At 42.2% G+C, this 18928-nt stretch overlaps 1 protein-coding gene across 1 annotated transcript in view; it reads left to right on the top strand.

Moving 5' to 3' along the window:
• The first annotated feature begins 1239 nt into the window (after positions 1–1239).
• IPO5 (importin 5) overlaps positions 1240–18928 on the top strand; it is a 58580-nt gene continuing 40891 nt past the window's right edge. The window contains exons 1-4 of the mRNA XM_059143971.1: positions 1240–1323; positions 1721–1799; positions 11512–11622; positions 17123–17216. Coding sequence (XP_058999954.1) covers positions 1272–1323; positions 1721–1799; positions 11512–11622; positions 17123–17216 — 336 coding nt within the window. The 5' untranslated portion in view covers positions 1240–1271. The remainder of the gene's footprint in view (positions 1324–1720; positions 1800–11511; positions 11623–17122; positions 17217–18928) is intronic.

Genomic DNA, 18928 nt, shown 5'->3' with positions numbered 1-18928 from the left:
TTTTTAAAGATTATTTATTTATTTATTTGACAGACAGAGATCACAAGTAGGCAGAGAGGCAGGCAGAGAGAGAAGGGAAGGGAAGCAGGATCCCCGCGGAGCAGAGAGCCCAAGGTGGGGCTCAATCCCAGGACCCCGTGACCATGACCTGAGCTGAAAGCAGAGGCCTCAACCCACTGAGCCACCCAGGCGTCCCTCAATCAGTGATTCTTAACCTGTGAAAGTTCTGGTTTTGGATTCTTGGCAGGATCTTTGAGCAAAAAGCCGCAAGGACACCTTACCGCCATCACCCCTGCCTATGAGCCCAAACATCAGAACATGTGATGGAAATGAGGACAAAGCAGCAAGGAATGGAGCTGAAGAGATTTCAGGATTTGCAGAGACCTTGAAAGTGCTTAGACGTCACATGTCGCCAATAAAAAATATGACCCATCCAGAAGGGTCTGAACATGTCCTATGAAACAATTTTAAAAACCAAAAAGTTGACTTTTAATTAAAGTTCAGCTTTAATTAATTGTCTATGAAAATTAATAAACAGAATGATGGAATGCTAGATGTAGCAAAACTAGGTCACAGAGGACCAGGACAATCTAGGCCAAACTTGGTAAGTGAATATATCATATAAGAATTTGAACTATAGGGGCACCTGGGTGGCTCAGTGGGTTAAAGCCTCTGCCTTCGGCTCAGGTCATGGTCTCAGAGTCCTGGGATCGAGCCCCACATCGGGCTCTCTGCTCGGCAGAGAGCCTGCTTCCTCCTCTCTCTCAGCCTGCGTCTCTGCCTACTTGTGATCTCTGTCTGTCAAATAAATAAGTAAACAAAATCTTTAAAAAAAAAAAAAAAAGAATTTGAACTATAAACCAAACTGCCAAAAATGCATTTAATAGGGAATTTCTTTTGTTTCCATAGAAATTTATCTTGATCTATTCTAGAAATCAGTTGCTCTTTTAGGTGTTGATTACTAGAATAGAATTGAAATCCATAGATAAGGAAACCACTCCAGTAGTTTCAAAGTGAAGCTGATGACAACATGTGAACCCAATCAACAGCACGAGTTTTATGTTCTTAAAGCTCCCTTTGCCTTCTGTGGCTTTGGGAACAAATTGGTTAACCTCTAATATGTGAATGCCCGGATGGACTCTGAAGCTTGGATGGTGGGCAAATTGAAACAGGCCAACAGCATGACACTGCTTGCCTGCAGCGGGTCATAATTGCAGTCAGATGTCTCCATGGTGACCTCTCTGAGCCATGAGGCCAGAACTGTGGGATTAATGACATCCCACGACTGGAGCAACCACAGTGCCGAGGACAGCTTTGACTACTGTAAGTAATTCCCAAACCTCAAATTTAGATGAAAAAATTTAAGAACTTAATCCATACCAAGGGACCGATTTGGGTGGTTCTAGGTGGGGAGGTCTCTCTGTGTGAGATCCAGGAGGCCCTTTTAGCTCTCTTACCTTCCAGAGTCCCCATGGTAGTCTCAACAAGGAAGGGAAAGGACAGAGAACTTAGTAGACAGAAACCAAGAACGAAAGAATGAGAATAACATGACTGCTCATTGTTCCCTGATACTGTGTCTTCTTAGATCAGCTGCCAACTGCTTTCATTTACTTAAGAAAGCATCACTTGATTAGGGTTGCCCAAAAGAATGTAGACCGTAGTCTTAACTGTGTGTGTAACCACCCCAAAATAGTAAGAAATGAGGTTTTATTTCATTTAGGTGGTTCCGGGGGAAACCTTTCCAGGACCCATGTATGGGCACAGCTGTTCTCCCTGATCAGGACCCTTGCAGTACCCAGGTAGGACTATCACTGTCACCTTGTTCGGTCTCTGGCCATTGCTAATTGTGTTATTTCCTTTATGACAAAAAGGCCCTACTTTTTCCTACAATTGTGATATTCACGATCATTTCACCACTTATTCACCAACTAACCAAAATCCAATCCACCAGGATTTTCTATCTTACTTTTCTATAGAAGGGAAACCCTTAAAAGTTTGACTTTTAAGGGCTGATTCTTAATTTCTCAAGTGACTCAAACAATTTTGTTTAAGATCTTTAGAGGTCCTACCTTAGGCCTCCAAAAATATTAAAAATATCTAAATACCTTATGGTTGCACAGGCTGAGTACATTTTATCTTAATTTTCAGAGATCACTAGTCAAGTAAATGAAGGAAAACATAATTCATTTCCATTGTGGGAAAATTAAATCAACCACTAAGTAGCAAAAAGACAACTAACCTAATGGCTTATCTTAACTGCTTCTCTTAGAGTTTAATCCCCTATCTAGGTATTAAAAAAATTGGGGGCACCTGGGTGGCTCAGTCAGTTATGTGCCTGACTCTTGGTTTCAGCCCAGGTCATGACCTCAGGGTCATGATCTCAGGGTCATGAAATCAAGCCCTGCTTTGGGCTCTGAGACTCCCCTTCCTTCTCCCTCTGCCCCTGCCCCTACTCAAGCACGCCTTCTCTCTAAAATAATTGTCAATGGCAATGCCTTTATTACACAGAAAATGATTTGGACCTTTCTAATCAGTTTTGCTCCATTGTTCTGTCACTTGTTTATATGTGTGAAAACATCTGTAACTCTAGTAGTGGGACACAGCTTTGTGTTAGCGTCTTAGGACAGTTACACAACTGGAACATACGAACTCTCAAATTAAAAATAACTGGGTGACCAAATAATTGTCATAAAGCTCATGTGGGCTACTCTATATGGTCTGCCCTGTCCTCTGCATCTGTTTCATAGCCTTTTTAATGCACGTTTCCAAGCATGCAGCAAACCAGATGATGAGAGCAGCTGACAAGAAGAGGCAGCCGTCATTTTATGTTGGCACTTACATTAAGTGGCAGATGACTGACAGGGGAAAAAAAAAAAAAAACTTCGAGAAAAGTAGTCAGTGATATAAGACACCAAATCTCAGAGACCTAGAGTGAATTCGTTTCGGGATGAGCAACCCTAAGTGGCGTCTGTATTCATCACCCTATTTCAACACAGTGTGATAATTGCCTTAATGACCCTCAAATGCTGGGGCTGGGAAGATACCCACAGGAATCAAGTCCAATGCTCCCCGATTTACAGATGAGCAAGTGGAGGCCTAGAGAAGACTTCAGGGCCAAGTTCAAGATCATAGCTGGTTAGGGGTGGTATTCCCACTGGAATCAGGATCCCCCGCCCCAGTACTTTTTTTTTTTTTTTTTTTTCATGGAGAAGTGGTTGAAGCTTCATTGAATGAGATAATCTACAGAAGGTTAGCACTCAGACACAGAAGAGAGCCAAGTCTCCTTGGCTAGGATATCATGAATAACAAATCTGATACACAGAATGGTGGAGCATTATTAATATTCATCTTTGAAATAACTTTGCTTTTTCAGAAAACTAATTTCCATGAAGCAGCCCCTTTTCAGATTGTTAAAATATCCACTCTTCAAAAAGGTCTCCCCTGACTTCCCTGTTAAAAATAGGACCAATTTCACTTTCTATCTCCTTACCTTGACTTAATATGCTCTAGATGCCTTTCCTCTAAAGCCTCTTTTCAAGTTAACAGCTTAAGTCTTGTCATTTTCTTCTGGTTTTTAAATAGAATAGTTTTCTTTCTTTGGAAGGGATTTAGCCCTGATCTGAAGCTCAAAACCACTAAACAGTCAGTGTGTAATGGCTGAGCCCCCAGAAGAACAGAAGTTCTTGCAACTGATTCTGCCTGAAACCAACCAGAATAAGAAATGATGGAATCCCTTTAAGATGATGGTGTTTAGACACAAGAACCAATCAATATTTCAGTTTTAAGCTGTGCTGTACCAAGATTCTCTATATGCAGTTCTGTTTTAAAAGAAAATACTGGACTTACATCTGAATTGAAGTAGCACAGGCCTCTTTACAACAGGGTTTCAATACCGTGCTTATTTTATGTGACACTGAGAACTTAAAACACATTCCTGCTTTTCCCCAGTCCCTTCCCACATTTTTTAAAAGGGCGGAACTATTATCTCTCTGATAATCGAGCAAAAACATCAGCATAAAGAAAGCTAATTAGATACACACTTCCATTGAGATTGGAAGAAGACAGCATCGGACATCTTAGTATTAGTTTGAAATAGTGTCTTTAAATAATTATTTTAATTCCGTATTGTTACAGCATTGTTTCTAAGTGAGAGGTAGAGAGGTAGATTAGATGGTAAGAGAGCTGAGCAGAGAAGAAAATTTAGAGAAAATAGTATTTCTTTAGCACCAAATAAATATCATCACTCCTGAAGTACAAAAGAAAAAAATGCAAATTAAAAATAATCCTTTCAAATATAATGTGATAGGATTGACTTTTTCTTTAACATCTGTGCCTACTTGTTCTTCCAACTACCTTGATGTTCATTAGTGGACTCCTAGGTATTAATCCCTTGCCAACCAGAGATCAAAAGGGAATTAGAATTTAAGATGACTAATCATGCTCAATGTACTACCATCAGTTCCCTCTCAGGATTATATTTATATTACGTGTGAATTACAAACCTCCACTGCCTCTTAAGTGTTGGGATGCCTCAGGGCTGAGTCCTTGACCCTCTTGTGTCTTCCCCAGGAGACGCCATCCACTTCCACAGCCTTAAAAGCCATGAATGTGATGCCTCAGTGGGTATGTCCAGCGCCACCCTCTTTCTGAGTTCCAGACATCCCCGTCCACCTGCTTGCTGGACATTCCCCCACTTGGATGTCTCCTACGCATCTCAAACTTGCCATGAATGAAACTCGCCTATCAATTTCTTCTCGCCAGAACTTACCCCAACACATCCTCACATTCGAGGCATTGCCGTTGTTCAGATCAAAATCCTAGGCAGCCTCAACTTCTCTATCTTATGTCGTCTAGAGGATTCAGCATGGAGCTCGGAGAGCTTAAGCTTCCAGATCATTCGCTCACACGGAGCCCCCCCATGTTCAGTGTTTGTTTCCTTACAGAGGGCCCTCGAATTGCGTTGTCAGGTCCCACAAAACTTGGACCTGCCTCGGCACCCTACACCCTGCTCTATTTTGGAGAGCAAACTAGCTCAACCCGCCCACTCTGGACACTGGCAATTGCTGTAGTCCGACACCTTATTCTCTGGCCTGGAGTGCCACAGTGACACGAGGCTCCCCCAGCCTCCTCACTCCCTCCTACTGATTTCAATATTGCCCCCAAATTACCTTTTATAACTGTTTACATGTGAAATGATCTGTTAAAACCAGTCTTATCCCTTACTTAAACCGTTCGACTTAAAGTCATACTACTGAGACATCACAATGTCCCCTCGGTCTGGCCTCTGTTAGCCTCTCGGCCCTCCCCTCATGGCTTTCTCCTCTCTGGCTGCATCCTTCTTTCCTCCCAGGAACACACCAGATTCCGTTTTTGTCTGGGGGCTTTTGCACTTGCTGTGTCCTCTGCTGGAAATGGGAATGTCTCCCATTTTTTCAACTTGTCCCATCTTTCAAGTCTCTGCTCAAAGAGCTCCCACAACAGAGCACCCAACTCCACCCAGTCATTCCTGACCCATTATCTCCTTCCCAGTGGTTATCTTAGGAGTTATCTAATCTACTCAGTTGACTTTTCTCTCCTCTGGCTTCTAAAAGATCAGCTCCATGAAGTCGGGAACCCAGTCCCGCTCACTCCCCACAAGGAGTGCCCACTGCAGAGTAAGGGCCCAATAAATATTTGCTAAATAAGTGAATAAGTAAAATGTTAAAAAAAAAATGGCAGACACAGTTAAGTGTGTCATAAAACAGTACAACACAAAATGTGGATGGAATTAAAGAGTATGAACTATATTATGAGGCTCCTTTGGTTTCTACCTCATTAACTACAGACACCTAAATATATCTCCTGCCAGTTCAAGAAAATCTGAGCTGTACATTGATTTCACAATTGATATTCCACTGTGAATGCCATCATAATGCATGAGGTAAAATATGCACATCAGAGTATCCAAACCGTGAGATGCTTGCTATAAATAACAAATGCATGGAGAGGGAAATATATAGACACCAGTATCTCCCTAGTCCCTTTCCTCCAAAATAATGGCTTAGGAATGCTCAGGTTTGAAGGTTAAGGATGCTGTCCTCCATGTATTCTGAATTGAATTAAAAACAGTGTGAAAATAGAAAACAAAATAGTAATTGAGGTCTGGATCAAACTCCTTCAGATCACTCAAGAAAAACATTTTTTTTTTTTAATTACACCTTTATTGGGGGGCATCTGGGTGGCTCCGTGGGTTAGGCCTCTCCCTTTGGCTCAGGTCATGAACTTAGGGTTCTGGGATCGAGCCCCGTATTGGGCTCTCTGCTCAGCAGGGAGCCTGCTTCCCCCTCTCTCTGCCTGCCTCTCTGCCTACTTGTGATCTCTCTTTGTCTCTCTCTGTGTTGAATAAATAAATAAAATCTTAAAATTACACCTTTATTGGGACACCTGGGTGGCTCAGTTGGTTAAGCAGCTGCCTTCAGCTCAGGTCATGATCCCAGCGTCCTGGGATCGAGTCCCACATCGGGCTCCTTGCTTGGCAGGGAGCCTGCTTCTCCCTCTGCCTCTGCCTACCTCTCTGTCTGCCTGTGCTCACTCTCGCTCCTCTCTCTCTGACAAATAAATAAATAAAATCTTAAAAAAAATTACACCTTTATTGAGATATAATTCACATCCCATAAAGTTCACACTTTTTTAAATGTACAATTGTTTAGCAGTTTCACAGTTTTGCATCCATCGTCACTACCACATTCCAGAACATTTTCATCGCCCCCCCAAAAAAACTCCATACCACGAACAGTCACCCCACTTTCCCTCCTCTCCCCTCCAGGCCCCTGGCAACCACAAATATACTTCCTACATCTATGGACTGGCTGCTTGTGCACATTTCACAGAAATGGAACCAGAAACTATGTGACTTCTTGTGTCTGGCTTCTTTCACTTAGCATAATATTTTTAAGTTTCATCCACATCACAATATGTAACCATAATTTGTTTCTTTTTATTGCCAAATATACCACATTTTGTCTATCCATCATTTTATGGATATTTTGGATTGTTTCCACATCTCGGCTATTATGAATAATGTTGCTATGAACAATGATGTACGTGGTTTTTGTGTAGACATATGTTTCCATTTCTCTTGCACACGGATTTAGTAGACTTGCTGGGTCGTATGGTAACTTTATGTGTAACTTTTAAAAAATTGCTGAACTGTTTGTCAACTTGACTGCACCAATTTACAATCCCACAGCAATGTACCAAGGTTCCAGTATGAGGGGTCTAATTTCTCCACATCCTCATCAATACTTGCTATTGTTTTATGATAGTTCTCCTAGTGGTATACCCTTTTCTTGGTTCTGATTTGTATTTCCCTAATGACTAATGATGTTGGACATCTTTTAACGTACTCACTAGCCATTTGCATTTATGTATCTTCAGTGTGGAAAGGTCTATTCAAATGTCTATTTTGCTTACTTTTTAATCAGGTGTCTTTTTGTTATTGAGTGTAACAGTTTTTTATATATTTTGGATACAAGTCAGATACAGGTTGAGCAAATACTCTCTCTCATTCTGTGGGCTGTCTTTTCACTCTCTTGATGGTTTCCTTTGATGCACAGAAGTTTTTAATTTTGATGAAGTTCAATGTAATCTTTTTTTTTTTTTTTTTTTGTCTTTTATAATTTTGGTGCCATATCTAAGAAACCATTGCCTAATCAAAGGCCTTATGCTTTGGGGGCCTGGGTGGCTCAGTGGGTTAAAGCCCGTGCCTTCAGCTCGGGTCATGTTTCCAGGGTTCTGGGATCGAGCCCCATGTCGGGCTCTCTGCTCAGCAGGGAGCCTGCTTCCTCCTCTCTCTCTGCCTGCCTCTCTGCCTACTTGTGATCTCTGTCTGTCAAATAAATAAATAAAATCTTTTTTTTTAAAAGAAAAAAGGCCTTATGCTTTCTTCTAAGAATTTCACAGTTTTCTCTGCTATATTTAGGTCTATGCCCCATTTTGAGATTTGCATATGGTACAAGGTACCAGTTCAGCTTCATTCTTTTGCACGTGGATATCCAAATGTACCAGAAACATTTGTTGAAAAGACTGTTCCTTCACATGAATGGCCTTGGGACCTGCATTTGTCGGGGTTCTCCAGAGAAAAAGAACCAATGGGATATATATATAAAGAGATCTATTTTAAGGAACTAGCCCATGTGATTATGGGGGCTGGCATGTCTGAAATCCTTAGGGCAGGGCAGCAAATGGAAATTCAGGCAAGATTTGATTTTGCAGTATGGAGTCTGAAATTTACAGAGCAACCCAAATGTTTCTAGGTCCTGAGGCAAAACTGTTTCTTCCTTTAGAAACCTGCCTTTGCTATGAAGGCCTTCCACTGGTCAGATGAGACCCACCCATTATGGAGGGTAATCTACTTAGAGTCAGCTGACTTGTAAATGTTAATCTCACCTACAAACACTTTCACAGAAACATCTAGTGTTTGACCAAACAACTGGGCACTATAGCCCACCCAAGCTGAAACCTAAAGTCAACCATCATAGCACCCTTCTCAAAAATCAATTGACCAGGGACGCCTGGGTGGCTCAGTTGGTTAAGCAGCTGCCTTCGGCTCAGGTCATGATCCCAGCGTCCTGGGATCGAGTCCCACATTGGGCTCCTTGCTCAGCAGGGAGCCTGCTTCTCCCTCTGCCTCTGCCTGCCATTCTGTCTGCCTGTGCTCACTCTCTCTCTCTGACAAATAAATAAATAAATAAATAATTTAAAAAAAAAATCAATTGACCACAAATATAAGGTTTATTTCTGAAGTCCTCATTCAAGTTCATTGATCTTTACATCTATCATTATGCCAGTATCACAGAGTAGCTTTATAATAAACTTTAAAATCAAGGCATGAGTCTTTCAATTTTGTCTAGTTTGAGATTATTTTGGCTATGTGTAGTCTTTTGCAATTCATATGAATTTTAGGATCAACTTTTTCCAAAGAAAAGAAGCGGTTGAAATTTTGATAGGTATTGCTTAAATCTGTAGAATAATGTGTGGAGTATTGCCATCTTAATATTAAGTCTTCCAAATCATGCACATAGACTGTCTTTCCATTTATTCAGACCTTTCTAAATTTCTTTAGCCATGTTTTATAATTTTTGGTGTATAAGTCTTATGTTTGCTAAACTTGTTGAGTATTTTATTATTTTTGATGCTATCATATTTTTAAAATTATTCATTGTTAGTACATGATACATGATTTTTGTGTATTCATTTTGTGTCCTGCAACCTTGCTGAATTCATTTGTTTTAAGAACATTTTTGTGGATTCATCAGGATTTTCTCTATACAAGATCCCACTATTTGTGACTCTCCAGTATAATGTTGAATTGAAACAGTGAGAATGGACATTCTTGTCTTGTTCTTGGTCTCAGGAAGAAAGCATTCATTTTTTATTCCAGCAATTGTGATATTAGCTGTGGGTTTTGCATAGATGGCAATTTGAGGAAGTTTCCTTCTATTCTGAGCTTGTTGAGTATCTTTATCATGAAAGGGTGTTGGATTTTATCAAAGGCTTTTTCTGCATCAATTCCAATGATCATGTGGTCTTTATATATTTTTTTCCATTAATATGGTGTATAATATTGCTTGATTTTCTTTTGCTATACCAACTTTGCATTCCTAGGATAAATCCCACCTAGTCATGATATATGGTTCTTTTTATATATTGCTGAATTCAGTTTGCTAGGACTTTGTTGCAAATTTTTGCATCAATATTTATGTTAGTATGCAGTTTCCTTGTGAGGTCTTTGATTTTGGTATCAATTTAAAACTGGCCTTATAGAATAAATAGTCACTCTGCTTCTAGTTTTTGGAAGAGCTTAGAAAGGATTGGTGTTAATACTTCTTTAAATATTTGGTAGAATCCCTCAATAAGGCCATCTAGCCCTGGAATTTCGTGGGAAATTTTATTAGTAATTCAATCTCTCTACTTGTTATGAGTCTATTCAGATTTTCCTTATTCTTTCTTAAGATAGCAAGCAGGGGGAGGAGAGGAAGGGGAGGGCCGATAGACTCCATGCTGAATGGAGAGCTTGATGGGAGACTCCATCTCAGGACCCTAAGACCATGACCTGAGCCGAAACTGAGAGCTGGACTCTAGCCATCTGAGCCACCCAGGCACACCACTATTCAGATCTTCTATTTCTTCTCAAATTCATTTTGGTAGTTGTGACTTTTTAGGGATTTCTATTTCATCCACGTCATCTAATTTGTTAGCATACAATTGTTCATAGCATTTTATTGTAGTTTTTTTTTTTATTCCTGGAAGTTAGCCCCTTTTATTTTTAATTTTTTTGGTCTAGTTAGAGGTTTGTCAATTTGGTTGATCTTTTCCAAGGAACAACTTTTTTCCTCGTTTTTTTAATTCTCATTTCACTTTTTTCCTTTCTTGGTTTTATTATCTTTCTGTTTGCTTGGGTTTAATTTGCCCTTCCTCCAGTTTCATAGAGACTAAGCAACATTATTGATTTGAGCTCTCTTTTCTTTTTTACCGAAGATGTTTGCAACTATGAGTTTTCTCAAAAGCACTGCTTCCACTGCATCCCGTAAGTTTTGGTCTCCTGGGGTTTTGTTTTCATTCATCTTAAAGTATTTCCTAATTTCTCTTGTTATTTCTTCTTCAGCCAATTTGTTATTTAGAAGGATGCTGGTTAACTCCCACTTATTTGTGAATTCCTCAGATTTCCTTTGTGCTTGGTTTCTAATTTCATTTTACTGAGGATTGAGAACATTAGTATGATTTGGGTTTTATTAAATCTACCAAGACTTGTTTTACGGCCCAATGTGTGATCTCTTCTGGAGAATATTCCATAGGCACTGAGAATACATATCCCACTGTTGTTGGATAGAGTATCCTACAGATGTCTGTTAGGTCTAGATGGTGTACAGTGTTTTTCATGTCTTCTGTTTGTTCATCTTCTGCCTAGAGGTCCTATCCATTATTAAGAGTGGATTGTAGTCTGCCAACGATTTTGTTGAACTTCTTCCTTCAATTCTGTAAGTTTTGCTTCATGTATTTTAGGGCTTTGTTGGTAGGTACATGTGTTTATAACTGTTGTGTCTTCCTGACTGATTGACTGTTCATAATAATATATCCTACTTTGTCTCAGCTAATTTTATCTTAAAATCTATTTTGTCTGGTATAGGATAGCCACTTTGGCTCTCTTTTGAATTGTTTGTCTGGCATGTCTTTTTCCACCCTTTTACTTTCAATTTCTGTGCGTTCTACAGAAAACAGCTTACAACTAAATTCTTCTGCTATGTATATTTTTATTTCAGGTGTTAAAATACGGTGAATGATGGTTTTCAAACCATTTGCCACATTTAAGTGAAAATAATCAACATTAAAAATAAAAAGGCGTTCTTCCCTCCCCCCCCCCGCCCAGTTCTTAACTAGTTATTGACTTGACTTATACAAGGGTTTATTCTAGAAGATCAAATATGAAGTCTTACTTTCTAGAGGTTCACAAAGCTCTTTAATGTCCAATAGCAGGGAAAGGAAATTCCTAAGCAAGGAACACTGCTCAGGAAGTACTGTGCCATGTCTCCAAATCCCTGAGAATCAAGTCAGAAAACTGGAAGCAACAGAACGTCCTATAAGGTAACTGATTTTCATTTTGTTGACAAGTCACTTCCTACATCTAAATTAACAAAGTATGTAGGACACTTGTGCAGAGCTAGTTGGTAATTTTACTCTCTAGCAAAGTACTGTTGAATAGAAATATCATGTGAAACCACAAATGCAAGTCACATATGTAATTTTAAAGTTTCTAAGAGTCCTATTTTAACAAGTAAAAATAGGAAAAATTGTTAATGTAGTTAATAATAATCACTTATTAAAAAGTATAATTAAATGTTATTTAACCCATTATGTTATCATTTCTGCATGTGATCAACATAAAGTTGTTATTCTTTTTTTCAAGATTTATTTATTTAGGGCACCTGGGTAGCTCTGTCGCAGTGAAGCATCTGCCTTTGGCTCAGGTCATGATCTCAGGGTCCTGGGATTGAGCCCCAGTTTGGGCTGCTCAGAGGGGAGTCTGCTTCTCCCTCTCCCTCTGCCCCTTTGCCCATTCATGTACAGGTGGGTTCTCTCTCTCTGAGAGCAGGAGCAGGAATCCGCAGTGGGTGACGGAGAGAGAGAAGCTTAAGCAGACTCCCCTCTGAGTATGGAGCCAGACTTCAGGCTCAACCTCACAACCCTGAGATCGTGACCTGAGCTGAAATCAAGAGACAGACACTAAACAGACTGACCCAGCCAGGAGCCCTAAAATTGTTATTCTTAATTTTCTACTAAGTCTCTTAAATTTATTCTATACCTTATATTTAAAGCACATCTAATTTCAAACTAGCTACATCTCAAGTGATAGATAAACACAATGGCTATTGGCTATCACTTTGGACAAAACTATAGAATTTTAAACTGATAATGGCCTTAAAATTCTCTATGATGATCGCATCAAACTTAAAATTTTTTTTCTTAACCACAGTTTATTATGCATTGCTATAACATGACTGCTTACATGAGTATAAAAATATAATAACCTAACAAGTGGATGTGCAATCAGAATTAAATTTACAAATCTTGGAGGTTTCAATCTGCATCAGTAATGACAGCTAACATTTATTAAGCATCTACTCTGTGCTAGGCACTATGCCAAGTATTTTAACACATGGGGGAAGGTACTTCCGTTATCTCCATTTCATGGAAGAGGGAACTGGGGTTGAGAAAGTTTAATTAACTTGAGCAAGATCACGGCATGCACGTTGTAAAGTCATTATTCGAAGTCTCATTTTGGCTGCCTCTTAGAACCTGTGATCCTAGCCTCCAAACTCTACACCTCCCTAAAATGTATCCAAACACCTGCAGACATTCAGTGAATTTCATATAGAAAGCTATGAGGGAGAGAAACAGAGAGCAAAAGAAACTGAAAGACTCCAAATTTCCCCTGCCTGTGTTCAGTTCAACAATTTGCTGACTACTGTGTGCGGTGCCCTTCAGGAATATGAAGGTTTCACTCGCCCCTGATCAGGATGCTCTGACTGCAGTAGACTGGGGGCTTGAAAGTCTTGATAAAAAGAAGCTGAGGAAATGTAAACAGTTCAGCATTTTATTTTCAGTAAACAGCTTTTCGCAACAGTTCTCATCTCTTTTGCTGGCTCTTATCTAAGCAACAAAGAGCATCAATATTAGAAAGAGTTAGAAATCTTATTTATCAGCCCAATGCCTACTAACTATCCTTAATCCACCAATGTACAACTTTATTCTGCATAATTGGGAGGAGACTAATAGAAAATATACAATACAATTTCTATACACACAAGTGTGATGCATACATCTATATCACATGCAGCTTTAACAGTAATTACTTGTCTAAGGTCTATTTCGTATTTAACCCTAAAATCCATCTAATTAAGAATAGCTGATAATTACTGAGTACTATGCAGACACCATGCCATGAGCATTTACAAATATTATCCTAACTTCTACAATACCCCTATGAAGAAGTGTCATTTCCCTTTTACAAATGAGAAAAAAAGCCAACTTTTTTTCATTGTAACATGTTAACTATTAATACAAACACCTGTAAAGAATACCATCATCTCACATTTGTATACAGTTATAGATTATAATATTCTCGATTATATTATTTAAAACGACTCTCATAAGTTATGATAGGGAGAGCACACGTGCTTACAACTACCAGGATAAGTAGGTGAGGTTCTTTGGGGGTCCTGGGGCAACTTTTAAAAATTTACAGATTGCTCATTTGGGAGAATCTTATTTTATTTACACTCAGCATCCAATAAACCAGAAATGACAGACAAGACCAGATTCTACTCCAGCTGAGAGAAGCTTTCACAGGGTTTTTAAAAGCCTAACTTCTCCAGCCATTCCCATCAATACGAAAACCCATAAAACCAAGAACAGTACCTGACGAAGATACTGATACAAAGATACTGATGCTGTCTCGTTAAGGAGTCTTTCCTCCTGCATTATGATAACTAGGTCATGACGAGATTGTGCAGTACCTTCTGAGGAACATAAAAAATGCCTAATTACCAGAGCAGTGGGTGGCTCAATCAGTTAAGCGCAGACTCTTGATTTTGGCTCAGGTCATGACCTCAGGTTTCTGAGATGGAGCCCCAAGCCCCAAGTGGGGCTCTGCGCTTAGCAGGGAGTCTGCTTGAAGATTCTCTCCCTCTGCCCTACTTCCCCTCCCCCATCTCTAAAATAAATAAACCTTAAAAAACACTAAACTAAAGTACCTGGATTTCATGTCACAGTTGAGAGAAACTTCAAGTCTTCCATTTTCCCAACCTTACCCATTTTCACAAGCGGTTATAAATGCACTGAGCAAATATTCCTCCAGAATTTGACAGAGGTAGGTCAGGTCTAATAAGCCGAAGTGAAAGTCGTCAGGGGCTGGCTGTTCAGAACTAACTGGCCCAAAGCAATGACAGCTAATCAGAGTGAGCAAAACTTAGTTTTCCACTCCTCCATTTCATTTCCAATTATCATTTAATGTCAGAACTGTTGTGATTAATATCATATCTTAACAGCCATTATTATTCCATTTTATAGATAAGAAATCGAGACCTAGAGACATTAAGTGCTCACTCAAGTTCCCATAAGTAGTAAGAGACCAAATTCACTCCACTCAAGTTCAAGGTTCTTTACCTTCCACCATCTAATCTCCTTGGGAAATAAACCTATATTCCTGCAGGCTGCAAGTATACAGTATTTGAGCTACTCTCTTATGGTGAGATAATGCTCATAAAACAAACAGGACTCTCTCCATGGGAAATGGGTTTCTAAGTGCAATAAATTCCCAGAAGGCTGAGCATTAGGAACTCTCCTAACTGGCCAGCCTGATGTTGGAAATGCTTTTCCTACTTTGGAGGCTTCCTGGACACGAGAACTAGTCTCAGTTATCAGGATGGCTGATTTCCACCTCTAGTTTACAGGAATTTCTCCCATTTGGGGATCTCTTTATTCATTACCCTTAAAAGTCTCCTTCCCTTTTGATTGGATACTTACAATATTAAAATAAGGCTAGGCTGACATTTCATATTGTAGCAGTTGTTAATTTGTTCTATTTGTAAACTGAAATAAGATTATGCTTTGCCTTACCAATAAACGAGCTTCCTACCTTGACATATCTGTAGACTTGCGTTGGAATTTCTCTTATTTAATAATTATTAAACAAATATATGTAATCTACAGGGTCATTGCCAATAAAAACACATACCACAGATGTTAAAAAGTAACTGGAGTTGAGGCCATACCCTAAACAAGCCTCATCTTCCTTCACTGGTAACCTAGTCATAAAATGGTTTTGGCAAATAACTTCCAAAATCTTAATAATCTTGGGTAAGGAAAAAACCTCCTCACAATCCAGACATGATCACCGCTGACCTAAATAAATAAATATCAAGTAAACAACAACAACAACAGAACTACCCCCAAATTAATTTACATAATGATCTATGTTTAAAGAAATAATGTGTCATAAGAACAAATGGTCACATCTAAGAAACATCAATTCTACAAAGATAGGTCTGCAGCCCTCTTGTAGAAAACTCATCACTGACACAGCTAAAACTTTCTGAGGGAGTTTTCTCCACCAATGGATTAGAATGCTTTAAGAGATCTTGGCTGGCAATCACAATTGAATAGCGATCCCGGGCCTCCGCCCAGAAATTCTGGACTCACTGGCCTGGATTCTAATATACAGCTAAGGCTTAAAATCATTCACTTAAAAGCAAATTTTTAAAGTAGACTTCCAGAGAGCTGAACTTCAGGACATCTATAGGAAATTAAATTCCCTATGGTCTGCCAGAAGTTTAGTACTCTCCATCTCACCCAGTGTGGAACCTTGTCCCTAACAGTGTCCTTTTGAGGCAAAGATAAATTATTATTTTTTCCACTACTACCCTTAGCTCAAAACACTAGACTCGGTAGGGGCTCAAGAGTAGTACCCTTTGATTTGAACACTTTCTCCGATTTGGGCAGCTCCAGCTGTAAAGGAAGATTGAGTGTATTGTCTATGCCATTGAAATCAGGTCTTGGGGACCCTCAGCACCGGTAGGAGCCAATAAACATTTAGATCAACCCTGCAAGCCAGTGTTGCTTTAGGAAGGGGTTCTCTCTCTCCACTTCTCCCCATCATTGGAAGAACGGTACCCCGAAACAAGGAATGAGAGGGTACAGTCTCGGATCCTGGGTGGGGAGGGGGTGGAGGCATGTGTGCTACGTGGGCGACCCTGGGCTGGGGAGGGGAGGGGAGCCCGGCGGGAGAGTCTAAGCGCTGAGTGACTCCTCTCCCGGACAAGCCGAAGGTGTGAGTCACTGGTGAGCGCGGCGGGAGAGAGGGGCGGCCTGAGTCACAGTCCTGGGGGAGGTCGGAGGGTCTGACAGATGGAGGAGTCTGGGACCCCGGGGGTGGAATATAAGTGGGAAGTGGGTTTCTAAGGGGCCCACTCCCTGGGGAGTGGGGGTTTCGGGTCCAAGGGACCTAGGGGGCTGGAGCTGGGGGGCACTCCTCGGGCCGCCGGGAGGGGCTAGCGGGCGGCAGAGGAGGAGGCCGGGCAGCCCGCGGCGCCGAAATCTCCCGCGCTCCGGAGCTAGCCCCACCTCCCCAGCCGGACCTCACGCCCCTCGGCGCGGCGCTGCCAGCCAGCCAGCCCGCCCCTCCCGCCACCCTCCCGACGTCACCCTAGGCCTCAGCTGGCCGGCAGAGTCCCCGCCCCACCTCGTCCGCTACCAGCCCGGCTGCCCGCCGCGAGTCGCCAGTGACGGCACTGCAGGGTGCGTGGCCAATCGGCTCGGCCCCGGAGGAGGCGGCCTCGGCCCCGCCTCCCGCGCCCAGAGCCAATGAGAGGCCGGTGCTGGGGGCCGCGACGGGGTGAGGGGTCGCGAGGCCCCGCCCCATCCTCCCCTTTCCCCTTTGCCCGGCCCTTTCCCGCCCGGCCCCCCCAGCCCCGCGCCGCCGCTGGTGCAGGTCCCCGCGCTGGGCCCGCCCCCACCCCTCCCGCCGGCCCGCCAGCGCGCCTCACGGCTCCTGTCTCCCCTCCCTCCTTCTCTCTCACACGCCTAGCGCAATGGCGGCGGCCGCGGCGGAGCAGCAACAGTTCTACCTGCTCCTGGGAAACCTGCTCAGCCCCGACAATGTGGTCCGGAAACAGGCAGAGGTAACCGAGCTCGCCCGCGCCCCCGTCTCCGCGCCCGGGCCGGCGCGCCGCCCTTTCCCCGCCGCCGCCGCCGCCGCCGCCGCCCCGCCGGGCCTCGGCAGCTCAGCCGTGGCGGCGCAGGCCGGGCCGGGCGGCGGCCGCGCAGCCCACGTGTGAGGCAGCCCGCGGCTCCCGGCCGTGCCCCCGGGCCCTTCCGGCCCTTGTCGCCGCGGCGCCGGGCGCCAGTTAGCAGCACCCCGCCACCCCTCGCACACACGTGCGGCGGCTCCTGACACGCTGCCCCCGCCCAGATGGGGAAGCCGGGCGGCGGGGAGGGACGTGGGGTGTGGGGCGGGCCCCCAGGCTTCCCCTTGCCCCTTTCCCGCTTTCTCCCGGTGGGAGGCTCCGCCGCCCTTCGGTCCTCGGTCTCCGCCTAACCTAGCCCTCCCGGTGCCCCAAACCCCGGCTGCTCCCTGTCCCATCACCCTTCTTTCTCTCCCGTCCTCTCCTTCTTCGGTACCGTCTTTCCCTCCCCCATCCCCTCCTTTTGAAATGTGTGTCTTCTCTTGCCTTTCCACTTACTTCCATGTAGTCCTCTCTCTTGCCTCGTTCTCAACATCGGAAGCTGGGTTACCCTCCTCCCCACCCCCATAACGCCCCCCAATTCTGGGAAGTTTCCTTTAGGGTTTCTTTCTAAGCACCTTCCACCTTTATTCTTCCTTTGGACACATTTTCTTTGATCTCTAGAGATTTGTGGTCTCTTAACATAACTGCGATGCCCTGGGACTTCCGTTGTTTAAGTGGGCCAGTGCCCCCGTATGTTTAAGTCTTTAATTTCATTTAATTTAACCTGAATCAATCTCTCTCTCTCTCTTTTTTCTTTAAAACTACCTCTGGCTCCTGGCCTCCAAATTGGGGAGCTGTGGATACAAGAGACAGTATCTTCAGATGTATCTGCAAGTTCCTTTAGCAAGTAGCAGCAAGACACACTTAGTTCAGTGTAAGGGTGAACTGAGGCTGTCAATGTCCAGAACTCGATGTATACGTGAGACACTAAAAGGGAAGGGCAGAAGCTTTCTAGATTCTTTTAAGTGCATCATAAGAACCTGTCTTCAAATTTTATTTTATGTAGAATTCTCTACCTCCAGGAGATTAAAGATTATTATAGATTTAGTGAAGGGTGTAGAGCTAGATATTTTTACAGAGCAGAAATTAATTTTACATGTAGCTAATGAAATTGGGGGACAAGTCCTCTTGTCCTCCTGAGTTTTACAGATGTCTTTAGAATCACAGTGTTGTTAATATTTACTTTGATTAGGATATGCTGGCTAACCTTTGTGGTTTTATAATATGTGAAGTAAATACACAGGAAGGTCAGTTCTGTATGAAAAAGCACTTTAAACAGTTATTAACGTTAGTCTAATGATTTTTGATTCATGTATTATAATGTGATACATGTTCAGGGTAAAAATTTAAATAGCACAAATCGTTTTTTATCCCATTCCCCAGAGATAACTACTTTTAAGTGTCTTGTGAATAGTCCTTGAAAATATCCTTACTAGTGCAAATGTATGCATTCATTTTTACACGAATGGGCCTATCATACACATACTGTTGTGCAACTTGGATTTTTCACTCAACATATTTCACATTGCCACATAAAAGATTCTGTTAAAGCAGCTACATAGTTTTCCATCATATGAGTGAATTATTCAGCCAACCCTCCTATGAAT

Source organism: Mustela lutreola, chromosome 13, assembly GCF_030435805.1.
Source record: "Mustela lutreola isolate mMusLut2 chromosome 13, mMusLut2.pri, whole genome shotgun sequence".
Classification (NCBI taxonomy): domain Eukaryota; kingdom Metazoa; phylum Chordata; class Mammalia; order Carnivora; family Mustelidae; genus Mustela; species Mustela lutreola.
This window is presented reverse-complemented; position numbering and strand designations above follow the sequence as displayed.